Genomic DNA, 27,516 nt, shown 5'->3' with positions numbered 1-27,516 from the left:
GAAGTCCTGAATTCGAACCCCTTCAGACGGCATTGAGATCGTTACGTATGCGGATAATTGTACGATCTTGGCGTCTGATACCTTCCCCAGTGACATTTGTGTAAGGCTGAACTCTAATTTAACCGATCTTACCACCTTGCAGATATCCACCAAGAAATTTACGGCCACTCAAGCAGAATTCCGATCACAATGTACCCCAAAATTCTATGGGTCACATTCGACAGCATTTTCACCTCGTCCGCGTATGCCACTGGTATCTGCGACAACCTAAGATGTACTTGGTTAGCAGATGAAGAAAACTTGTTGTCGGTCTGTGGTAAGCTTTGCAGTGCCAGTTTGTTCGGCGAATATAAATCCAACGAGATTGTAAAATATTCAAACCTGTCAGAATGCCGCCCTGAGAAATGCAACAGGGTGCCTTCTCATGTCTTCAGTGAACCATCTACATGAGAAGACAAATGTCCTTGCAGTACAGCATCACAATGGCATGCTTTCGTTTTAATACTTGTTTGGGTGTTACCGTGAGAGCCATGATAATCATAATGCCAGAAGGGATCTTTATGACCTAGACAGAGAGGTACAACGTTACAAGAGGAAATCTCTAGATCAACAAGCCTATCAAGCAGGTTTAAATATTCACATGGATGCAATCGCAGATGCATAAACAACTATCTTTTAAACGCGTTCCTCAGAGAACATCCCCCATCTATCGCAGCTGAGGAGCTTCAGTTGCCACGACAAATCAGAGTAGTGTTGGATCGACAACGTTTGAAATGGTGCAGCCGTCTAAAATCCTATTGGGTAAGGATCGATGACACAGTGCAAAACATCTGTTCATCATGCGGCAACGTCCACCAACGTTGATAAATTCATTATACACCAATGTGGATAATTTCATTATCCGCCTACGTGGATAATTTTATAATCCATGAATGTGGATAATTTTATTATCCACCAACGTGGATAATTCCATTATCCGCCAACGTGGATAATTCCATTATCCGCCAACGTGGATAATTTTATTATCTACCAACGTGAATAATTTCAATATCCACCAACGTGGATAATTTCAATATCCACCAAATTGGATGAGTTTATTGTAGATATAGATAACTTCATTATCCACCTACCTGGTTAGTTTCATTATCCCCTAACCTGGAAAATGTCATTATCGCCTAACGTGGACCATTGCATTTATCTATAACGTAGAGTATTTAATTATCTACTAACGTGGGTAATTTTATTATCCACTAACGTGTATAATTTCATTATCCAGCTAGGTGTATATTTTAATTATCCATCAATGTAGATAATTTTATTATCCACCAACGTGGATAATTCCAACGTGGACAATTTTATTATCCACCAACGTGGATAATTTCAATATCCACCGACGTGGATAATTTCATTATCCACCAAAATGGAGAATTTTATTATCCACCAACATGGGTAATTTCACTAGCCACCAACATGGATAATTTCATTATCCACCAAAGTGGATAAATGCATTTTCCACTAACGTGGATAATTTTATTATACACCAACGTGGATAATTTAATTTTCCAATAAAAAGGATAATTTCTTTATCCACTAAAGTGGAAGATTTCATTATCCACCAAACTAAAGTGGAAAGTTGCATTGACCACCAACCTGGATAATTTCATTATCCAGCAACGTGGATATTTTAATTATCCAGCAATGTGGATAATTTCATTATCCGCCTACGTGGATAATTTTATAATCCACCAATGTGGATAATTTTATTATCCACAAACGTGGATAATTCCATTATCCGCCAACGTGGATAATTTTATTATCTACCAACGTGGATAATTTCAATATCCACCAACGTGGATAATTTCAATATCCACCAAATTGGATCCCATAAAGTGGATAATGCATTTTCCACTAACGTGGATAATTTAATTATCCAATAAAAAGGATATTTTCATTATCCGCTAAAGTGGAAGATTTCATTATCCACCAAACTAAAGTGGAAAGTTGCATTATCCACCAACCTGGATAATTTCATCATCCACCACAGCGGATAATTATATTGAATAATTTCATTATGCCCCTACGTGGATAACTTCATCAACCAACGTGGGTATTTCAACGTGGAGAATTTCACGATCCCCAACGTGGATATTTTCATCTTCCATTAATGTGGATAATTTCATTATCCACCAATGTGGATAACGACTTAACAATTTACCCTAATCCCGTAGTTGAGCACTGTAAATTTTCCTTAATTTATAATTTCTCTAAAATTTTTCCTCGGGCCAAAAGAAATAAAAAGACACCAACTGACGTTACAACAAACTTCCTTCGCAGCATATTCCATGCCAAATGACAAAGACAATTTGTTCTTTTGCTATTATGCTGGCGGTGTTAGTCTTCTTTTTCTATTTTTCACCTGCATACATGCACGCCATGGCGTTTTTCGTCTCTTATACCTTAACATGAATACGTCAAGTAATTTGCTTTATATCCTGTCCGTTGTTGCTCCTTTTATACGAAGCGTTTTTTTTCTGTTTAATACACAAGGAGTATTTTTTTTCTAAAAGAGATACAAAAAAAAAGAAATGAACAAACAAAAATAGCCAACAGGAAACATAGGACCTGATGTTATATGTTTTCCATGCGTTTCCTCTATTTTGACGACTTGATGTTCGTTTTTCCTTCTATCCTATATGTATTTTCTTACATCCCTCCTTGCAGTTACTCTACTAGTCCGTGGAGATTGCAGACTGAACTGAATAGGATATTTTTAGGCGTTTTTATGGCCCTAACATCCATTTTTTCTGTTATTCCAACCAACCAACGTGGATGGATGTTGTGAATCCGTTTTATGACAAGCCAGGCGACAGCAGCAGCAGACTGTAGCGTTGGTGAAGGCACTTGCACCATTTATTGTTTTTTATGCATAGCGATGGATGGTTAACTATTTCGCATTGTTAAGGGGTTGGTTCTTTTTTTTTTGCTCGGGCATTTTACCATCACATTCTCTCATTCATGTCATTGGGATTTGCTTTGACCGGGAATGAAAAATGTGTTTTATTTACTTTAGTGAGTCTGGGACATCAATTAAGCCTTAATGTCCACAGACAAAAACAGATGTCATAATTAATTTACAAAGCCTGATTTGAGCGCGCGACGAACAAATACAAAATTTATCTGCAACGGAAGGTTTACATTTTATTTGCCGCAACAATATATAAATAAGCGAGTATAAAAGAGTAATTACAAACTAATTTGTTTTAGGCCTAAAGGTAACACAAACTGGCAGATTATTGGTTGAGGTAGTTGCATTTTTAACCGTGCTAAATCATGAATGATTACTTGACTAAAATGTGCGTTTCTTATACCTGACTCCCTTGGCATCAATGACTTCAGAAGCGTTGGCTACTGTTGGATCAACCCCTCTGTCTCATGTTACCATTGGAGCAGTTTTCGACAGGTGCCGATATAAAACCTGCTGCGCAGCCAGCTTTTCTGCCAGATCTCCCAAGTTAATTTCCAAGTTTTTTTATCGTCGTCTTTAAATAAGCTGGGTGTTCAAGTGATCTATTTATAAACTTGTGGGAAGGTGTCCACAGCTCACATTATTACACATAATTTCTTATGTTGATCACTTCTGAAACATAATCGGTGTCCTGCTAAGCTAATTCCGGACAAAAATGTGAGTGGCCATCGTTCTTGAGGTTCACATTTATGTTCTTGATTATTACAGGAATGTTTTTAGCGATAGCAACCAAACGGGTACGCACCGATAAAAAATTGTTGTGCCGATGAAACTGTAAAATATTCACCTCCTCTAGATCATCCATTGTTGCAGTCCTGACAAATTGGAAGTCTTTCGCCAAGTAGCGTTAATGTTTGCACATCATGGCGCTGCATAAATTACCACACCCCGGCCTATTGCTTTATTGATTGCTTCACAAGAGGTCAAAAGGTTCAATTTTGTCAGCACCTGAAGTGTTGGCCGGCTAGCGACATGAGGACTTTGTTTCTACTTCTAGTCGTAACGCAAACGCCAGTGGCAATTGTGAATGGACTTAAATGAGCTGTACCCAAAATGATGAAGTTAGTAGTCGATACCTGGACACCATCGACACATGTATTAAAGGGATCCATATTTCAGTTGTCTGAACAGTTGACAGTAGATTTAGCTGAAGAGAAGCGGTTTAAACAATTCCGAAGATATGACCTCACCTTGGGGGAACTCCTCATTTACTCCACCGCACTTCGACTCCCTATTTCACAATCCTACAAATGCATAGCTTCCACACAATTAGATGATTATTCAACGTTTCAAACATGGATGGTGAGAACTCTTCTATGTGTCCTCGAACAGATTGGCATGGTTGACAATATCGAAGTACTTTGATAAGTCAAGAGCCACCATGACTCTTCGGTCGCAAGGCCTGTTCTGACTCAGTCCTTCATGAACCAAAGGCATATAACGCAAAGCATAGCCATTCATCGGCGGTATGCACACATTAAGCACATCTACTTAGGCAGTTCCACACTTTACTGCTATCGCTCACATTCCATACATGTACTGCACTTGTGCAAAAGAAAGGTAAGATCTCCTCTCTTTCTTCTACGTTCCTTCCGCAAAACGTTGTAAGCTTCAGTTGACGATGAGTTCTGTTTCCTGGATCACGGCGAACATAATGTTTCTTCGACTCATAAAATCTCATAAATAATTGCTGGAATGATGAATTTCCGGGCCTTAGCCACGCCACAGCCTCGGATCTGTACATTTGTATGCGGATCTGGAAAACATCACACGGTACTTTTGTTGGCCACCGTGTTGGTTGCCCACAAACGTCATTATATCGCTGTATATAGGAGCACAAGAGGTACTTTCGGCCCTTACACTGCTAAATCATGAATTAAGCTAAAAATTTAAACTTTTGTGAGGGAGATATGTACCCGAATATGTTTTCCAATATAGACCATCTTCGAACAAAAAAAAAAAATTTCAACCAACTCGGATACTCAATTCGTAAGTTTTCCTTCTTCCTTCATTTTTGTTGATGCAGACGGCGTTTCTTAGAACATTCGCTACCATTATCTCACGAAGTACGGACTCGCCCCTGAGAAAAAAAATTGTAACGTCGTTTAAGGGGCGGCGAGGACAACATGCAGCAAAAAATGTCGTGACAGTCCGAGTAGTGTTCCTAAACTAGACTTTTGCGAAAAATTTTGAAATTTTGTGTGGGACATACCCGTAGTAGTGGACCGATATAATCCATATTCGAACATGATTTAAGTATGAAGCAAATTATTCGATGCGCAAAGATTAAAACAATGTCTTTCATTATTTTCGATAGTTATCGTACCCATCAGGCCTTTTAATATGTCACGGTGGAGTTTTTTAGAGCTTTTGGACCATTATGTCATGAAGCATGGACTTGCCTACGAAAAACATTAAACCACTGTAAACAGGACAACCAAAATTATTTTCGGGAAAAATTTGCAAACGGATCCGCGCACAGCCCTTAAAATGTAATTATGCAAACAATTTTGAACTTTTGTGAACTTTGAAAAAAGGTACCCGAGGATGTTTTACAGACCTTCTTGGAACTTGATGTACCTTTTGGAAGAAATGCAATGTTTCTGCCAAATCGGATACTCAATTCGTAAGTTTTCGTTCTTATCAGTCATTTTAGTTGATGCGAACAGCGTTTCTTAGGACTTTTGCGACCATTATCTCAGGAAGTATGGAGTTGCCCTCGAAAAAAATGGTATTGTCGTATAAGCAGCATGTTATGCATGTTGCAAAAAGTCCTTAAAGTGCACTGTTTGCGAAAAATGTTTAAAGTTTAAGAGGGAGGTACCCGAAGGAGTGAACTGATATAGTCGATATTTGAACCTCATCTATGTATTGAAAAAATATTACAATGTGCAAACCTTGCACTAAATCGGGTTCTCCCCTCGAGAGTTATCGTGCGCATCACATTAGCTAAAAATGTTGAACATTTGTGGGATAGGTAGCCTGAAGAGCGGACCGATATTGCCCGTCTTCGATCTTGATATAAATTTATACATAATATTAGTTGAACCAAACCAGACAGACAGACGACGTCCAAATTGTCTAAAACGGATTTCCCCTAAATATACAAAGTCTAAACCCATTACTTCGACGGGGCACCTTTACATCGTATCAAAGGCTGAGGGTATAAAAATAACGAGTTATATTTTAACTACTGGCAATGCAAAAAAATGGTTACCTACTTTGTAATGGGTTATTCGGCTTATATGGCTTCCGAATGTTTGAATATGGGCCGTATCGTTTGTAGAACGTCTATTAACCTGTATCATAATTATCGACATTCTAAAATTGTTCCACACCTGGCCTGATTGCACCCATACATTTTTTTCAGATAGTTCACGTATTCCTATAAGGCAGTTTTCCACACATGGGACCGATTGGGACTTTTGGGACATTTCTTTGTGGGAATTTTTGCAATTTCAATGTCTATTTGACATATAGTTTTTTTTTTTTCGAATCATTTCCTTCCTTAGGCAATGTCAAAATTCTCGATGTATTGGCGGTTACGTTGATTTCAGAACTGAATTTGTTTGACTGACCCTAAGCTGGAATGACTTATATCAAGTTACATTGGAACCGGAGTCATTTAGTGGAAACCCTCGGATCGGTTCGAGATATTCGTCATAAAATCATGCCCTCAGCAATCGAATAAGACCTAACTATGGTAACAATTTGAATTAGAGTTGAACAGTAGTGCGATTCTCTAACACATTTTTGCAGCTACCGACAAAAATCGGTAAAATTAAAATGCTTATTATTTCGGTAATTAACGATATTATTCGGTAAGTTAGCGACCAATAAAAAGTAGTCGCAAAGTCCTACCGATAGCTACAGTGTTGTCAACTTTTATTTGAACTTTTCATTCATAATTTTGAGTTTTAAAGTTACCGATGTTTGTCGGTATCTCAAAAAATGAGTTAGAGAATCGCACTACAGGGTAGTCTTGCGCGGGTGGTTAGCTATCCTTCCCCATTGTTAACAAACCCCTTTCACGTACAGACAGATCATTATACATTGATTTCTAGAAAAATTGTTTTAATTAACTTTAGGTAATTAAAAAGAGGTTTTTTAGAAATAGTTCTGTCCTACCTTTCTTTTTTGCAGCTAAGATATCCACCAAAAAGACACCAAACATGTTTGTGATTTTGTTTTTCTTTGGTTCAGTTTGTTGGTTCTCGTTTTGCAGGTTTGTTTATTTTTGCACAGACTTGGTTCGTCTCTGTTAAGTTATTTTTGTATACACTTTTATATATAAATCACTGAACTCATGCATGAATAATATTGTTTTTTCGTTGAAAGTAGTATTTTTTTAGAAATTCCTAGGAAAATCCCTAATTTTAAACCGCAATTCGTAGAAGAAACTGTTTTAACTTTCAGTTGTTAACCATTCACAATAGAACTGTCAGAATTTCAATGTCCCATAGGAATGTTTGACATGTGGAATGTACAGATTACAATGCTGGCAACACTACGGCAGCAATTACAAATGTTACCACATAAACAAAAAATTTCATATGAAAATTGAGTTTTTATGATGCCAAGACCAAGGAATGAAAAAGTTTGAAGTTTTATAAGCGTCGCCCCCAAAAAATATATTTAATAAAACTCTTTATTAATAGCTTCCAATTCATTTCTGTTTAATACAATGTTTCCGCTGGCAATGCCATACATTACAATGTAGAAATGACGCTGAATGTGGAACAAAACATCATGACGTCATAAACACTTGTTGATGTGCTGTGTTCAATAAGCATAACAAATATTACATTGCCCTGTGATTGGCGCAGGCGTTAACATAGAGATGCCGCACTACTTCAAAACAGTGTGATATTCAAAAATAAAATTGCAATAAAATTTTATATTTTATTATTTATATAATGGACTTTGTGTCATTAATTTAATTTAGAATCCCATACAAATTCTTGTCATACATTTCCAACTCCCTTCCACAACAAATATTCTTATGTGTATGGCAACACTCAGTCAACCACTTTGTTTTGTTTTGATGTTTAAGCCAATCATCAGGTTTCAATTCCACCCTGTCTCAAGCCCAATAATTTGAGGGCGTAGTTCGTCAAGTGTCATTTTCATTCATTCATTCATCTTCATACATTAATTAGTCAATACGGTTGTCGAGAAAAACGTAAAGTGGCGTGGATTTGCTATTCTCGGAATTAAATTTAGTTTGTTTTTTGTTTATTTTCTATTAATTCGTGTTATTAGTTTATAAGGATATACAAAAACGAAGTGTTCTTCCATTGTTCACTGTCTAACAGTTGAGCAATGTTTCTGAAAAGTGCTTTAGGAAAGAGCTTGTTGCTCTTTGTCTGTGTGTTGGCTGTAGGTGTACTGGGGCAGTTTGAATGGCAAGCTCGAGATGCCTTTGATGAAATTAAGATTAAATATGACAAAGTAAATGGCGATAATTGTCCCATTCAACATGTAAGCGATTTGTATTTGCCCGAGGACACTGTGTCCCACAAGCCGGATATTAAGGAAATCAACATAAATCCCATATTTCCAAATCGTACTGCATTGCTGCACTTGCACAACATGGCTTTGAGTCGTAGTTTCTATTGGAGTTATATTCTACAATCGAGATTTATACGTCCCGCCATCAACGACACCTATGATCCGGGTATGATGTATTACTTCTTGTCAACAGTGGCTGATGTATCGGCAAATCCTTACATCAACGCCTCGGCCATTTACTTTGCACCAAATAGTTCATACACTTCATCGTATCGTGGCTTCTTCAATAAGACATTCCCACGTTTTGGACCGCGTACTTTCCGTTTGGATGATTTTAATGATCCCATACATCTACAAAAGATTTCCACTTGGAATACATTTGATGTGCAAGATTTGGGTGCACATCCACCAGAATCCAAATCACACGATTACACTTCGGATTTGTATAAAATCAATGAATGGTATAAGAAATGGTTGCCGGATGATGTAGAGGGTCGTCACGATACCAAGACAACGTATCAAGTGGAAATACGCTATGCCAATAATACGAATGAAACATTTACATTCCACGGTCCACCTGGTGCGGATGAAGATCCTGGTCCAGTTAAATGGACAAGACCATATTTTGATTGTGGTCGTTCCAACAAGTGGTTGGTTTCAGCTGTGGTGCCCATTGCCGACATATATCCCAGACACACACAATTCAGGCATATTGAATATCCCAAGTAAGCATATTTTAATTTCTTTTCCTTCCTCATTCTCCGTTTATTACCATTGTTTCTTTAACTTTCAGATACACTGCCATTGCCGTGCTTGAAATGGATTTCGAAAGATTGGACATAAATCAATGTCCCAAAGGTGAAGGTAATAAAGGACCAAATCATTTTGCTGACACGGCACGATGTAAAAAAGAAACCACAGAATGTGAACCGTTACATGGATGGGGTTTCAGGCGTGGTGGCTATCAATGTCGATGTAAACCTGGCTATCGATTACCAAATGTTGTAAGGCGACCGTACCTGGGTGAAATATTGGAAAGAGCTTCAGCCGAACAATATTACAATGATTATGATTGCTTGAAAATTGGATGTAAGTGCAAAATGAAATCCATGAAATACACACACAAAATGGAAACCACAAAAGCATTATGTTACTTAATACCATTTGAAAAGGACGCAATTTTAATCCTTTTTCTTTTGCTTTTGTTATCTTTTAACCAATTCACACAAACACAGGGGTTCAAAAAGTTCCCATACAATGGGAAAGAGCACCATACCATGTTCGTGAAAAATATCTTGATAGACATCCGGAATATCGCAATTTCACAACTGGTGCTGCTTCCTTACATTCGGAAAATCTAAATATTGATCAGGCATTGAAATTTATTCATGGTGTTAATTACAAGACATGCAAAAAGTAAGTAATGATTTTGTTTTTTTTTTTTCACGTTGTTGTAACAAATGACATTTCTTGGGAAACATTTATTTCATTAGAGAATTCGTATTGTCATATTGCGGTAAAAAGTGTCGAATAGGCGAAAAAATACTAGCAAACCAAAGTGCTGACGAGCAAAAATATTAATAGCACGATTTAGTTCAAATATAATTGTTTATTATTCTCTCCGCCTTATGGCTTTGATGAGGTCGGAAATGTACGCATTAACTAAATTTAAATAAAAGATGCTTACACCTGGGAAGTTACTGCGGATTCTGAAATTACAATGTTCACAGATGAGAAAAATAAAAAAAAAAAAAAAAAAAAAAAAATAGCCGGAGTAATTTTTAAATAAATCGCGGTCAAACCTCACATTTTTAGGGGTTTTTTATGTTTTCACGGTTTTATTTGAAACCCGCAAATGCAATCGTAATGGGACTAAAGAAAATGTTGTAGCAGTGAAAATTCTCTACAAGACTGACCTTGATGGTATTGTCGTAGGTTTTACCATTTTTGAGATATATAAGTTCAAAATGGGACAAAATAAAACAATGTCATGAACGATGCGCCTTAACTAACATTGAACAAATATCGCTTACACCTGGAAAATTTTTGTGGATTCTTAAATAGCAATGTTCATAGATGAAAAAAATGTAGAGAATTTTCACTGCTACAACATTTTCTTTAGTCCCATTACGATAGGACTTGCGGTTTCGAAGTAAAACCGTGAAAACATAAAAAACCTTAAAAATGTGAACTTGACCGAGATTTATTTGAAATTCCCTTGGGCAATTTTTATTTTTGTTTTTTGATTTTTCTCATCTATGAACATTGTAATTTAGTTAAGGCACACCGTGTTTACGAAATTCGTACGACAATAGAATTGGGACCAAATCTACACCTCCTTCAGATGTTATTTGAGACATTTTAGTTGTAATTCGAAAATACCATTTGTAATTGGACACATTTTAAATTTTAAAGTTGTTTCATTTGTAATTCGTTTTTTTCTATTTGTTGAATTATTCAATTTGTAATTCGAAATATATTATTTGTAATTAATTGAATTAAACGAGCTAAGTAGCTTGTATTAAAAAGTGAATTCTAGCGCAGTCCCACACACCCAGTGGCTTAGAATGCTAAGGCGTCGGCAATATTGTTTGTTGGAGAGGACCCAGGTTCAAACCTCAGCTATGAATTTTTATTTTTTGTTGTCTTAGGTCATGTTAGCTCGATTAATTCATTTAATTAAAACCCTTCATATATAATGACCTTCGTCCTTATGAGACAACAATAAATATTTTATTTGTAATTCGGAAAACGAAAAAAATATATTTTTTGAAATAATTCAAATTAGAAATAAGAATTTCAAATAGAAAAATTCGAATTGCAAATAAAATGAAATAATTAGAATATCAAAAGAAATATTTAAAGCGGCCCATACACTATCAAATTGGTTTGTCCAGCCGATGAACCCCTTCTGTACGTGTGTGCTTGATAAGTATATAGCAAAGCATTCAATGGACCTTCAAATTTTGGCTTTCGTAATATTTTGCCCAACTTTAGTTTAAGTACGAAGATGGGCTATATCAGTCCACTCCTTCTGGTACCTCCCTCACAAAAGTTCGAAAATGTTCGGAAAATTTGTGCGCACGATAACTCTTGAAGGGAGTAACAGATTTAGTCCATACTTTGCCCATCGTGAAATGTGTACCACACTTAGAGAAGGTTTCATTATCGACTCAATCGGTCCACTCCTTCGGGTCAGGGGTGCCAAGTTGGTAGTTTTCCCGCTACTTGTGGTGATTTTTGACGTACAAAAACCACTGTTTAAGCAGAAATGTAAACTGTTTTAAGGTAAAAATCGTTACAGACCTATGGTGCGTATGTGGATGTAGCGATTTTTACCTCGGAATAGTAAGCATCCCTGCTTCAGTTTATGGCCATCGCCCCAATCGCTTTGATTTTTGTTGTAGCAACTTTTATTCACCGCCCCCATACGACTGTACAAGTTTCATCAGGGGCAAGTCCATACTTCCTGAGAAAATAGCCTGAAAGTTGCAAAAAATCCCTATGACACCGAGTGAGGTAGTTGGAGCGCAAGATAACTCTCGAATGGATATGCCGATTCGGTCCAACATTTAACCTTAGTAATATTTTGTCCAAATATAGTTTAAGTTCGAAGATAAGCCATATCGGTCCACTCCTTCAGGTACCTACCCCACAAAAGTTAAAAAATGTTCGGAAAAATTGTGCGGCGACAACTCTTGATGGGAGTTACCAATTTGGTCCATACTATACAAAACCAGATATAGATTCGAATATGGACTATATTTGTCCACTACTTCGGGTACCTCCCACACAAAATTCTGAATAAATTCACTTTAAGAACTGCTCTCGAATCGCTTTGATTTTTGTTGAGGCAATTACGGCAGTAAAAGTTTTTCAGGTGCAAGTTCATACTTCTTGAGAAAACAGCCCGAAAGTTGTAAAAAAACCCTTATGGCACCATATGCAGTGCCTGGAGAACTCGAACCGAATACTGCATTCGTCCACACTTTGGATATTGTAGTATTTCTTCGAATATTAAATAAAATTCGAAGGTGGTGCTTATAGGTGCACTCCTTCCGGTACCTCCCCCACAAAAGTTCGTAAATATTCGCTAAAATGGTACGTGCGATTTCTCATAGACGTAGCAACCGATTTGGTCCAAACTTTGGATCTCTAAATATTGACGAAACTTAGTTTATGTTCAAATTTGGGCCCTATCCATCCAATCCTTATGGTACCACCCACACAAATGTTCAACATTTTTGTGTGGTTCGAGGATCCTTTGGAAATTTTTGCCGAAGGTTTTCTTAGTGGCCCTGTTTACAGCGATATTATGTTTTTCGTAGGCTAGTGTGATAAAAAGCCCCATTTTTATCGATATCCCCGCAAATTTTTGAGCTTTAATCCTATCCATACTTTTGTCGCTTCATACGCCCAACGTTTTTTTTTTTTTTTTTTTTTTTTTTTTTTGAATAAAAGTATTCCACAGGCTGAGGGTATTAATCCGTCGGCAAAGCCGACTGATACTTTTTTACTTGTTTCGTATTATTTTTTCTAACGTTTAAAATAAAATTCTAAAATTATTTACTAACATTCTTTTTTATTTTCTTCATAGCTTCCATCCACAAGATTTGATATTGCGCGGAGATGTTAGCTACGGTGCTAAGGAACAATTTGAAAATGAAGCTAAAATGGCCGTACGTTTGGCTAATTTCATTAGTGCTTTTTTGCAGGTATGTACAATATAATTTTTTACATAAATGAAGAGTTGATCAAAAAAGATTTTCTTAAGCTCCTCATAATCAGTAATTCAAAGGGAACCCTGTCAAGTAAATAGTTTTAAAGTTGTCTATGGGATTAGAAGATCTAAGATAAAAATACATTCAGTCTGCTATTGCAGAAGGGGCTGAAAGAGCATTTATTTTTTATGAATAAATATCCTTAAGGGGGAGTAATATGATCCAAAGTTTTACCATTTAAATAATTCAATTGCATATCATTGACAATTCCTCAGCTTCTTATAATTCTCTCTCTCACTTTGCGAAAAAAGGCAATATATTAATGATTTTATCACCTTTTCTTGTGCACATCATCGTGAAATGCCCTTCAATGAAACCTCTCCAAAAGTGTTAATGGAAATTATCTACGCCTCATAAAAGGAAGACAACTGCGCAGCTCTATAATTCATTTTTTTTTTCTTGTTGCTCCTTTACTATGCTAATCTCATGTTCTACAACTTGTTTCGATAGCAAGAAGACATAGTTCATAGAAATCCATAGGTAAAATTGAACAAAAATTCAGTGTCAAATGATGCCGAAGTAATAAAATGAATACTAGAAAAACTAGTTGCAAAATTTTATTTGCACAAGTTGTTAAATATTCGCTTGGGCAAATATGATACCGGAAATGTCTTTGTCACAAGGACACAAGTATAAAAAGCACAAACATCAACAACAAACTAAAAGACACTAAAAACCTAAATGTACAAATTAAGATCCTTTAAGAGCAAACAAACAAGCAGCAGTTACTTAGCTACCCAGCTAGGCAAAATAGATGATAGCAAGAAAAACGTGTTACTTTCCACATGTTTCAACGAGTTTTTTGTTTGTATTTCTTATTCTATTCTTCATATAAATTTATTTTTGTGTAGCAAATATTTCTAACATTATTTCATATTTTTTGTTCTTTCTCTCCAAAAAGGTTTCCGATCCCAATGAAGTATACACAGGCAAACGTGTGGCCGATAAACCACTTACCGAAGATCAAATGATCGGCGAGACATTAGCCATTGTTTTGGGTGACACAAAGGTCTGGTCGGCTGCCACACTTTGGGAACGTAATAAATTCACAAACCGTACCTATTTTGCCCCCTATGCCTATAAGACTGAATTGAATACACGTAAATTCAAGGTGGAAGATTTGGCACGTCTCAACAAAACCCATGAACTCTATACCGAAAAGAAGAATTTCAAGTTTTTGAAACAACGTTGGTCGACGAATTTCGATGACCTAGAAAGATTCTATTTGAAAATGAAGATACGTCAGAATGAGACAGGTGAATATCTGCAAAAGTATGAACACTACCCCACTTCATATCGTGCTGCCAGCTTGAAGCATGGATACTGGTCTCAACCACAATTCGATTGTGATGGTTATGTTAAGAAATGGCTTGTGACCTATTCGGCACCCTTTTTTGGTTGGGATAGCATCAAAGTGAAACTGGAATTCAAGTGAGTATTGTTATGTTAATGTGAAATGTTTGCTAACTTTACTTAATGGGCACGCATGGGCAATGAAATGAGGGCTCCGCACAGCATTTGGAAAAACTATAAAATTATAGCTTTGTTTGTTATGTGCTGCTGGTCTACTACAAGCTGTTGATAAAGTCATCCCTAATTAAAATGTTTGCCTATTTGTCTATTTAATGCGGGCCTCTCATACCTCTTTTTTTGTGAAATGGAAAAGAGGAGGCCAATGTTTGAAGGGTGCTGCTGTCCAATGGGGATGGTTTCGTTTGTGACAATTTGTTTTCTAGTTTTGTCTTCAATTACCACTTATTAGTTGTACAAGACCCATTAATGTATAATCGCATTTATGTCACAACTGGTTATTCCCATTGCGGGTATTTGTTTGTGTGCTACTATTGCCTGTTGTCTGTTGGGAGTGTTGACATTTTGTGATAACTTATGACTTTAAGACAATGGGGAAGTGTAGTGCAATGAATAGGGGTATAAAAAATATAACCAGCAAGGATCATCATGGTCGCTATGTATATTCTCTGTCATGAGAGGGAGGACAAGAAAGTGGAGGGTTTTATGATTTTAAATATTATTTTTAAAGGATTATTAGAAGGACTCATGGATAACAATTAATGTAATTTTGTCATTCTGTAGTGTGAAAGCTTTTTTTCTGCCCTCAGTCAACTGATTTGATCCAAACTTTGCACAAAGTAATCTTCCACACATACGTTCGGCTTGAATAAGAAGTATATCGGTCCACTCCTTCGGCGACGTCCTACACAAATTTTAAAAATTATTCACAAAAAGCAGTTTAAGGACCTGTTTCGGTTAATTTTGAAATTGTTTGCAGCATATTGTTCTCGCGGTCCATATCAAATGGTACACGGTTTTCGGGGCAAGTAGATACTTCTTGAGGTACGATAACTGAAGGATAAAGTGTGCGATTTCATACGGGCAAAATGTGCCTCATCGGATTTATGATTTTAGACGAAATACTTTTCAAAAAATTTGGAGTCGATTTAGCAATGTCCGTTCTTCTGTCTGTCTGGCTGGAGCGCACGATAACTCTCGAACGGATGAATCGTTTCCGTCCAAAACATGCATTTCGTAATATTTTGTCCAAACTTATTTCAAGTTCAAAAATGGGCCATGTCGATCCACTCCCACAAAAGTTGAAAACTTTTGATAACTCTCGAAGGTAGTAATTGGATTGGTCCATACTTTACACATTGTAATATTTCTACGAGACATAGATCCGGTTCGAATATGGACTACACCTTTTTCAAATGTAATTCGTATTATTTTAATTGTAATTCGAGACTTCTATTTGTAATTCGTAACATTTCATTTCTAATTCGAGAATTCCATTTGTAATTCCAATTATTTCACTTATAATTATTATTATTTCATTTGTTATTCGAATTATTCGTTTTGTGATTCGAGAATTGCATTTGTAATTCGAATTATTCAACTTGTAATTCAAATTATTCCATTTGCTATTAGAACTACACCTTTTTCAGATGTAATTCGAATTATTTTAATTGTAGTTCGAGAATTCTATTTATAATTCGTAACATTTTATTTGTAATTCGTGAATTCCATTTGTAATTTGAATTATTCCATTTGTAATTCGAATTATTCCATTTGTAATTCGAAATATTCCATTTGTAGTTCGAATTATTCCATTTGAAATTTGAACTATTCCATTTGTAATTCGAATTATTCCATTTGTAATACGAATTATTCCATTTGTAATTCGAATTATTCCATTTGAAACTCGAATTATTCCATTTGAAACTCGAATTATTCCATTTGTAATTCGAATGATTTTATGTGTATTTTCAAATAAAATAATTCGAATTACAAATGGAATAATTCGAATTACAAATGAAATAATTCGAATTACAAATGGAATAATTCGAATTTCAAATAAAATAATTCAAATTACAAATGGAATAATTCGAATTACAAATGGAATAATTCGAATTACAAATGAAATGATACGAATTACAATTATAATTCTCGAATTACAAATGGAATGTTACGAATTACAACTGAAATGTTTCGAATTACATCTGAAAAAGGTGTATTCGATTTGTAATTCGAATTATTCAATTTGTAATTCAAATTATTCCATTTGTAATTCGAATTATTCTTTTTGAATTTCGAATTATTCCATTTGTTATTCGAACTATTCCATTTGTAATTCGAATTATTTTATTTGAAATTCGAGTTATTCCATTTGTAATTCGAAAAAGTCAGATAAAAAATCGGCTTAAGATGAGTTTAAGCATTAAGCTCGGATCGATACCAATTTTTTTCCACAGGTAGGTCTCGTTACCCTGACCACAACTATATATAACATTTTTTGCGGAAGTCCATACTTCTCGAGATATGGGCCTCCGAAGTTCCGAAAATTCCCTTGTTAAATTTTAATTTAAAAGAAAATGTTGCTCCCGTTCCCTAGATTGGATCCTGTCCATATCAGAAAGTCTTAAATCCCCGGCCGAAGGCCGGCTATATAAAAAAAAATGTTGTTGTTGTTTATCGTTGACCTGGTAAATTTTTAATTGTGATTTTGTTGTTTCGGCTGAAGGTCATTAAAAAATCAGTGTTTTAGTTTTGATTTTATTTTCTCTTTATTTATTCATCCGATATTTCGATTGTCATCGACAATCATCTTCAGGGATCTGTTACAAAAAACAATTTATTACAAAATTATAAACAAACAAATATAACACAAATATTACATTTATTTATGGAGAACAGCGTCTACACGAATTTAACGTCAAAGCTAAACTAAGTTTTCTTTCGTCTGTGCTTATGTACTAGATTCCTATAAATGTGTGCACAGTGGTCCGTATCAGTTTTGTAATTCATTCTTTTGTCGTTAGGTATGTTTATTATATGTAGCATCTCTAATGTGAATCGTCTCTTGTAATTGTTTTCTTGAGCTAAAATGTCGACTTTTTTAAAATTGGGCTTGTGTCCTGTCAATGTGCAATGCGCTGCTAATGCTGTCTTTTGCTCAAGTGGCTTGTTTGATTTTTGATCCGACTTATGTCCGGAAAGTCTAGTCTTAAGTTTAGTTTTCGTCGTGCCAACATATACCTTCTGGCATACGTTGGTTTCGTCACCGTTACAAGCTATCTTATACACTACATTACACTTGTCATCTTTTTTGGTCTTCGACTTTGTTTTGCTAAACATATTGTTGACATTATTATTGGTTCTTAAAGCTAGTTGATATTTGTCTTTATTATAAACGTCTGAGTTACAAAATCTCTCCGAAAAACCAGGGATATAAGTTACAGCTTTGTAGGACTTCTCGTTTTCTTTCGTTAGTTCCAGTTTTCGTTCCTTTTTAGCATGTTTTAACAGTTCGTCTATAGTTCTTTGTGGGAAATCATTCTTCGCTAATATTTGTCTTATTTTTAATTCATTGTTTGAGTGGAATTGCTTGTCACTTATATTGAAAATCCTGCTGATGAAATTTGTCGCTGTATTCACTTTCACTCTTCTGGGGTGCTTTGAGTAGAAGTTTATTAATCGTCCTGAGGCTGTTGGTTTTTGGTACCAATCTAACTTGAGTTCGTTATCTTGTCTTATTATAATTGCGTCTAAATATGGTAGCTTGTTCTGATTTTCTACTTCATGTGTAAACTGGATGTTCTTGTCGAATGAGTTCAATATCTTCAATGTGTTTTCGATTTCAGTTTTTTTGATTATGCAGAATATATCGTCCACGTATTTTGTTAATAATCTCGGCTTCGTCGTCAACTTTTTCATAGAAGCGTCCAACAATTCTTCCATTACTACGTCAGCTATAATCGGTGACGCTGGCGATCCCATTGGAAGTCCTTTTCGCTGCTCGTACACTTTGTCATCAAATATGAAATATCTAGACTCTTTTATGCAAAGGGTCAGTATTTCTATAAATAAATCTTTGGGAATTCTTGTGTGGTCCTTAAGTATATTCCATTTTTCCGTTATAGTCTTTAATGCTAAATTTATTGGTACGCTTGGGAATAACGACACTACGTCAAATGATATCAATATTTCGTCTTCATTAATATTCGTATTGTTAATTTTCGATTTGAATTCCACTGCGTCTTTGATATTATATATTGAGTCCTTCGTCAATTGCTTTAAGATATCAACAATATATTTGGACAGTCCATAAGAAGGTGCATTTATCGATGAGCATATCGGTCGTAGTGGTATTCCGTCCTTATGTATTTTCGGAAGACCGTATATTCGTGGAGCGATTGATGTGTTTGTCGTTAGTTTATTTTTCTCTGCGATGTCTATAATATTTAAATTATATAACTTATCGACCAATTTGTTATTTTTATTTTGTAATGTAGTTGTCGGGTCTCTTTTTAATCTTCGATAAGTACAAATGTCCCTTAAAATATCCTTCATCTTTGTTTCATAGTCCTTTTTATGCATAGCGACGGTCTTTCCCCCTTTATCTGCGTTTAATATTAATACGTCCTTATTCTCCTTTAAAAATTGTTTTGTTTGGCCCACTGTGTCAATTATAAGTTTATCTCTTTTACTTAATTTTCTCCTTTTTAAGTGGTCGTCAATAAGTGATACTAATTTTATTCTTCCATTTTCCTGTTCTTCTTTGTTTTCTAACGTCTGAATGCACTCTTCGCTCTCAGCAATGACGTTGAGTAGGGGAAATGCCGTGTTTGTTGTTGGCAATGCAAATTTTGGTCCCATTGACAGCAGCCACTGAACGTCGTTTGGTATAGTTACGTTGGTGTTGTTGGTAAACCATTCGTTGTTGTGTTGTATGTTAAGTTCTGCTTGTTGTTTTTCTTTTAATCGTTGATATTTGTTGATGTGTCTTGTTTTGTTATTGTTGTCGTAGTTCTTGCGGAGAATATTTTCACTCTCCATATAAGTGTGGAAGTCTTTCTCGTCCATTAAATTTTGGAGTTTGGCCCTTGTGTTTGAAAGCATAGTTTTATTGTTGTGGAGTTCTTTATGTTTTTGTTGTATTAATAGTTTGAGTATTTTGAAATGAAAGTTGTAATTGTATGTTTCTATAGTTGACAGTAAATTTGGCGGGATTTGCTCATTTGTTTTGAATATGTTGTAGGTGTTTTTTGTTGTATTATAAATGAATGTTGGTATTATTCCCATGTTCCTGCATTTTATTAAGAATGTTGTCGATGCTGTTAGTGATGATGCTTGCTTATTGTATTTGGAGTATTGTTTGGTGTTGTTGACAGCGTTTTTGTTATATTTATCTTTTATATCTCTGTATAAATGCATTTTGAATCTTACTCTTTTTTTGTTTGCGGTGTGCCTCCCGTGTAATATGTTGTTGTTGTTTATCGTTGACCTGGTAAATTTTTAATTGTGATTTTGTTGTTTCGGCTGAAGGTCATTAAAAAATCAGTGTTTTAGTTTTGATTTTATTTTCTCTTTATTTATTCATCCGATATTTCGATTGTCATCGACAATCATCTTCAGGGATCTGTTACAAAAAAAATTATAATTTTTTCCGAGCTTAATTCTTAAACTTAACTTGCTCCAAAAAATCAATACAAAAAATATTTTGTATTTTTGGTTTCGAATTACAGATAAAATAATTCGAATTACAAATGGAATAATTCAAATTTCAAATAAAAAAATTCGAATTACAAATGGAATAATTCGAATTACAAATAAAATAGTTCGAATTACAAATAGAATAATTCAGAATAGAATAATTATTACAAATAGAATAATTCGAATTACAAATGGAATAATTCGAATTACAAATGGAATAATTCAAATAACAAATGGAATAATTCGAATTACAAATTGAATTCTCGAATTACAAATGAAACGTTACGAATTACAAATAAAATGTTTCAAATTACATCTGAAAAAGGTGTATACATATATACATATCAACTCTTTTGGGTACCTTCCACACGAAATTTCGGAATGATGCAGTTTAAGAACTGTTTTCGAATCCCTTTGATTTTTGTTGTAACAATTTGTATTCGCTGCTACCATTACGTCGGTACAAGTTTTTTTTTTCAGGGACATCCTGAGAGAATGGCCCAACATCTGTGTAGTGTCTGGAGAGCACGATAACTCCCGAAGGCATGAGCCGATTCGTTCCAAAATTTGGCTTTCGTAATATTTTGTCCAAGCTTAATTTAAGTTCGGTCCACTTCCTACGTTACCTCGCCCTAAAAGTTAAAATTTTTTTACTAAAATGGTACGCGCGATATCTCTTGAACGAAGCAACCATGTTGGCCAAAACCTTAACATCAAAAATCGTCCATTCCTTGTTGTTGTTTATTATTATGTTTGCATGTTCGTTCTTCCGTTCAATCTGGTTCTGAGTCTATCTCCAGTTCCAGGAAAGTGGCTGCTTCGATGGTATGTAACCCCAGATCCACTGGAGTTAGATGAGTAAGTTTGGCTGGGCGGTTGAAAAGGTGTTTTGTGTCGTGCGGGCCCATGCCACATACTGGGCAGATGTCTTGCAGGGCGCGGTCGATTTCCGCCCAATAAGAATTTAGGCGACTGCAATATCCCGATCGCAGTTGAGCCAAAACTACTCTAGTTTGTCGTGGCAGCTGACGCTCCTCAGTTGCGATAGATGGGGGATGTATTTCGAGGACTTTATTCACACTATATTTGCTTATGGCCTTGGCAACTGCATCCGTGTGAATACTACTTTAAACCTGCTTGATATGCCTGAATTTGTCGGGCCTAGCCAGTAGATGGTGATTGGGATGGCTCTCACGGTAACACCCAATCAAGTACTGCAACGAAAGCGTCTCATTGTGTTGCTTTACTGGAAGAATCTTGGCCTCCTCATATAGATGGTCCACTGAAGACTTGAGGAGGCACCCTGTTGCTGTTTTCAGGGCGGCATTCTGGCAAGTTTGAATCTTTTTCCAATTCGTATCACATAATCCCGCGACCAAACTAGCGCCGCATATCTTACCACAGACCGACCTATCGCGTTATATGTGGTCAACAAGGGACTTGAGGACCTTGTTCCTACTTTTCAGTTTGTCGCAGATAGCTGTGGCGTGCGCGCACGACGTGACTGTAGTGTCGAATGTGACCCCTAAAATGTTGGGACAGTTTGTGGTCGGAATTCTGCTTCCGTCGACCACATACATATGTTTGTCCATTCCTTCGGGTACCTTCACCTTTACACTTTTGAACAATTCCGCCTAAATACAAAATTTTTGAGGAAAATTATTTTGGTTGTGTAGCCGGTATTCGATATGTCCATAGCAGAAAGTTTCAATTCACACAGGTTGAGGGTATAGCTCTGTCGGCACAACCGGCTGATTCATGCATTAGAACACGAGATAGACCCATAGTTCCTTTTGGCTATATACATAGAATCACTTTCTGAGTCGATTTATGCATGTCCGTCTGTCTGTCCATGTATTTTTGTGATCAAAGTATGGGTCGCAGTTATTGTCCGATCATTTTTTTAGCCATAGGAAGAACGCTATAGCTTTTGGTGATAATCAGTTCAGATTTGGATATAGCTTCCATATGTATGTTCTCCCGATGTTATGTATTTGGTGCACCAAACACGCAAATTCTGTCCAATATTGTTGGATTTTGGAAAATGTTGCCGAATTCAAACTAGAAATAAGTGTGCCAAATTATACTGAAATCGGTTCAGATTATGATATAGCTCCCATATATATGTTCGCCCGATTTGAGGTATTTGGTGAACCAAACACAAATTAGGTTCATTTTTATTCCCTCAGCATTTATGCTAACGAGGGTATATACACTTTCATACGGGCAAAATGTGCCTCATCGAAAAAATGGTTTTAGACCCCAAGTATGTTTGGACGAAATGTGTTTCAGACAATTTGGAGTTGATTTAGCCATGTCGGTCCGTCTGTCTGTCTGGTTGGCTGGAGGGCACAATAACTATCGAACAGATCAACCCATTCGGTCCAAATTTTAACTTTCGTAATATCTTGTCCAAACTTAGTCTAAGTTCGAAGATGGGTTATATCGGTCCACTCCTTCTGGTACCTCCCTCACAAAAGTTCGAAAATGTTCGGAAAATTTGTGCGTACGATAACTCTTGAAGGGAGAAACCGATTTGATCCATACTTTGCCCATCGTGAAATGTGTACCAGACTTAGATGAGGTTCCAACATGGACTCAATCGGTCTACTCCTTCGACTACCTCCCACACAAAACTTCGGCAAAGTTCAGTTTAGGACCTGCACTCGAATCGCTTTGATTTTTGTTGTAGCAACTTGTATTCACTGCCCCCCATAGGACGGTACAAGTTTCATCAGGGGAAAGTCATTACTTCCTGAGAAAATAAACTGAAAGGTACAAAAACACCTATGACACCGTGTGAGTGGTTGGAGTGCAAGATATCTCTCGAACGGATCTGCCGATTCGGTCCAAAATATGGCCTTAGTAATATTTTGTCCTAACATAGTTTAAGTTCGAATATAAGCCATATCGGTCCACTCCTTCAGGTACCTCCCCCACAAAAGTTAAAAAAAAACTGTGCGCACGATAACTCTTGATGGGAGTGACCGATTTGGTCCGTACTTTACACATCCTAATATATCTACCAGATATAGATCAGATTCAAATGTGGACTATATTTGTCCACTCCTTCGGGTACCTCCCACACACAATTTTTAATAATTGACCCGCTCTCGAATAACTTTGATTTTTGTTGAAGCAACTTGCATTCGCTGCCTCAATTACGACAGTAAAAGTTTTTTCAGGGGCAAGTCCATACTTCTTGAGAAAACAGCCCGAAAAGTGTAAAAAAACCCTCTATGTCACGGCACCATGTAGTACCTGAGTTGATCCACACTTTGCATTTCGTAATATTTCTTCGAATGTTAGATGAAATTAGATGGTAGTGCTTGTAGGTCCACTCCTTCTGGTACCTCCCCCACAAAAATTCGAAAATATAAGCTAAAATATTACGCGCGATATCTCATAAACAGAGCAACCCGGTTAAGGGTTTGTGCCAGAATCCCTTGAAAATTTTCAACTAGTGGTCCTGTTTACAGCGATATCATGTTTTTCGTAGGCAAGTACATGCTTCCTGATATAATGGTCCAAACCCTCTGAATTATATGGTGACCAACTGAAACGACAGGTGGTCGCGATATCTATCGAGGGGGATCACACCCAAAATAAGACCCACTTTCAAAATGGAATATGTCGGTACATTCCTTACCCTCCCCGCAAAACTTTTAGAGCTTCTATCCAAATCCATATTTTTGCCGGTTCATACGCCCAAAAATTTCAAAACCCTTTAAATATATACGTTTTTTTGGTAAAAAAAGTGTTTCAATTCACACAGGCTGAGGGTATATCTCTGTCGGCAAAGCCGACTGATCCCTTTTTACTTGTTCACTTACATTTTCGGCCGATTTCATGTATTTGTCGCACAAAACACAAAATTATACGGATATTTTGAAGAAATTTGGAAAATGTAACGCAAATCGGTTAAGAAAAAATTTCGCCAAATTATATTGAAATCATGGTGTTGTAGGGTATCATATACGGCTCCGCCCGACTTTAATGCTTTCCTTACTGGTGGTTCTATTTGAACTTAATACCATAAACAGTTTTAACTATTTTTTCCTATTTCAGAGGTGTGGTACAAGTTTCCATGGATATGATGCAATTGGATATACAACAATGTCCAGATTGGTATTATGAACCGAATGCATTTAAAAATACTCACAAATGTGATGAACAAACTTCCTATGTAAGTGTAATGTTTTATTTATATTTTTTTTATGCTTCAATCAATTCTCTCTTTTCTCACAGTGTGTACCCATTATGGGACGTGGCTATGAAACTGGTGGTTATAAATGTGAATGTAAACAAGGCTATGAATATCCATTCGAAGACTTAATCACCTATTACGATGGTCAATTGGTAGAAGCAGAATTCCAAAATATTGTTTCTGATACAGAATCCCGTTATGATATGTTTAAATGTCGTTTAGCTGGCGCCTCTGCATTGGAAGCAGCCACATCTTTAATGGTGGCACTAATTGGTTTTACTCTCATCATGATGTACAAGTATAGATGAGTAAGTAGTCAAGTAATGAAGAAGATGATGAGGTAAAACAATACGAAAGCAAAGAAAAAATGTAGTTTTGTAGTTATTTTTTTTTAAAGAAGTAGGAAATAAGTGCAAATATGTCATAATAACGAATCCGTCCAAAAATTATCTGTGTATTTTCCAAAACAAAACAAACGCAAAAGAAACAACTATCTCAAATAACATTTGGAGAAGAAAAAAGACGAAACGAAAAGAATTCCAGATCAGTTGGTTTGGCAAGTAGAATTCAAATAAAACTTGTCACTCTCACATAGCACAACATACTTCCTTCCTGTCGTCTACTAACTCTTTAAATAGTTTATAAAAACGAATGACCACAAGTAGATCAAATGAATGCTGAGTCAAACTTCTTTCATTATGCGCTGTTCCTTTATTTAAATATCTCGCTTTTTTCTAGAGGAGAAAAAACATTGTCATCATTTATCCAAAGCGATTAAGTTGTAGACACAATCTATTACAATGAATCTCATTATTTGTCATGGACGTAGATGTATGGATGGATGGTTGGTGTGCATGGGGAATTGAAACTGAAGAAGAAGAAGTGGTCTTCCAAGGCATCATATAACTTATGATCAAAATTATACACACTCTATTGCTGACTGCTGCTGCTGGTACTGCTGCATCAAAAACTCTCATGGCAGACAGACAATAAAGAATGAGAAAATACAACGCCTCTCTTGATAGCTCGTATTTCAGTTGTCCTCGTTTTTTTTTTTGCTTCAAAAAGGCAACAATTTTTGTTTTTGATTAATAACAAGTAAAAAAAAAGCACAAAACGGAAATTCTTTCTTCACGAGAGATTGAGGTAAACACCCAAATTCTCTAGTATTTGTGGTGGTGATGCAGACTTGAATAAAGCTACAAAATCTGTTTTTAATATCCATGAAGTTTTGATTTTCAGTTGAATGAACAAACAGCTGTGTAGCTCCAGCTAGCTTGCTGCTCCTTAAACTACAACCACAAAGACGAAAGGAAAACAGAAAACCTGTTAAAATCCAAAAAATTCCAAAACATTTGAAAGTGGTGAGCAACAGTCAGTCGTACACAGACACAGATTAGATTTTATTTGGATAGAGCACAGCGGTGACAGCCTTGAGTGAGAGTAGAGAGGGTTGATTTGTTGGTACCTTTTTAGAAGAAGATTTGCACCCCTTCCATAATGGTCACATTTCTTTTAATAATGATGATCGCCGACACTACCACCCATTTAGCAGTTCCTTGACCATTAAGAAATTTCATAGCATTTTATGTGTGTCTCGGGTATTTTTGTTGTTGTGCATTAATTGTACATTTCCTCGATTAGAATGAAGAAAAAATAATGGATAGGGGGTTTCTTTTTTCTGATTATGAACTGCTGAGGTACACAATTTTTTTATAGATAGGCCTATCTCTGTTTGTTGTTGTACGACGTACTACCATCATCAAATGATGATGATCATTTTTTTTTTTTTTGTTTTGTGCTGCCTTATCATAGCCTGAGAACTTTTTTGCCTCTTGGAGATCATTTTTGCACACAAACCAGTTTACCACTTGGTCTTGGTCATTTCCAACATTGAAAAAACGTCTGTACATATTTTTTTTTATTATGATTTTATACCAAACTTCCTTTGCGCAAAAAAAGGTATCAAATAAAAAATAATGTGGTGCCAGTAATAGTGGAGTATAGCCGCTGCTGTCTCTGGATGTTTGTTTCAAAATATTTTCACACATTTTTCATCGTCACTCTAAAGACAAGACACTGTCAGACAGCCAGCCTGCCAGCAAGCATTGAAGCACCAATAGAGCCAACCAACCACTCTATCATCCATAGAGTGACCAATATGTAAAAACAATGAACCCTCTATTGTTTAGAGGTTTTTGAACACAATAGAAATCTTTAGAGATTTTAATAAAAAAACCTAAAGTAGGAACTCCTGCTGTTCTATATATTTTTAGTCTCAATTGTCCCTCAACACAGTTTTAAATTCTTAATAAAGCAAATTTGGATATTGCGACAGACTGTAGTCCCTTCATAATAATATTCATTGTCGACCATACTGATCTTGTAATGATTTTTTGCGTTTCTCCTAAATGTGGTTAATACCGTCCATATTTGTATCTTTAGAAATTATTTCGTTTCTCGTTAATGTTAATTTTATGTAAAACTAGAATATAGTAAAGAGGTTAAAAGAATGCATATTTATATCTTATGACCAATTGTGTGCCTTGTATTTAACAATAATAATCTTTATGTCCTATGGAAATTTGCCTATGTCTGATTTAATACAATTTTCCCGGTAGACAATTTTGAACTGTTATGTCGAATGAATAAATTTGTGTCGTTTTTTTGTTTTTGTAGAAGAAATTGTATTTAGGCATATTTTACATTTAAATATTGACCACAAATTTTTTATATACAACAAAATATTTTATACCATAATAAGAACAACATATCACAATAAAAAGTATATTTTTAAAAATATAAACCAAAAAATACAAAGCGTTTTATGGGTAATGGATTTTTTTATCAGCTTTCAGGGAATGTTTGTATTATTTAGCAAGTTCATTTACGACCCGTTAGATAATTAGATAATACACATCTTACTCCAAATCCAGTCGAAAAAAGTTAAAATGAAGCTATCGACGAAGCCCTCAGCCTATAAC

The 27,516-nt window shown here is 35.8% G+C and overlaps 2 protein-coding genes across 30 annotated transcripts in view; one reads left to right on the top strand and one right to left on the bottom strand.

Moving 5' to 3' along the window:
* Positions 1 to 27,516, bottom strand: part of Syp (synaptotagmin binding cytoplasmic RNA interacting protein) — a 329,536-nt gene that overhangs the window by 295,498 nt on the left and 6,522 nt on the right. The gene's annotated exons all lie outside the window — the stretch shown is intronic.
* On the top strand, positions 8,032 to 27,116 carry LOC141389209 (uncharacterized). Its single transcript, XM_073960375.1, has 7 exons — positions 8,032 to 9,261; positions 9,330 to 9,625; positions 9,772 to 9,952; positions 13,134 to 13,251; positions 14,219 to 14,748; positions 24,394 to 24,511; positions 24,574 to 27,116. Exons 1-7 carry the CDS (start codon positions 8,348 to 8,350, stop codon positions 24,838 to 24,840), a joined length of 2,424 nt encoding a protein of 807 aa, XP_073816476.1. The 5' UTR covers positions 8,032 to 8,347; the 3' UTR covers positions 24,841 to 27,116.

The sequence above is a fragment of the Musca autumnalis genome, unplaced genomic scaffold (genome assembly GCF_047663935.1).
Source record: "Musca autumnalis isolate F117 unplaced genomic scaffold, ASM4766393v1 scaffold_1, whole genome shotgun sequence".
In the NCBI taxonomy this organism is placed as follows: domain Eukaryota; kingdom Metazoa; phylum Arthropoda; class Insecta; order Diptera; family Muscidae; genus Musca; species Musca autumnalis.
This window is presented reverse-complemented; position numbering and strand designations above follow the sequence as displayed.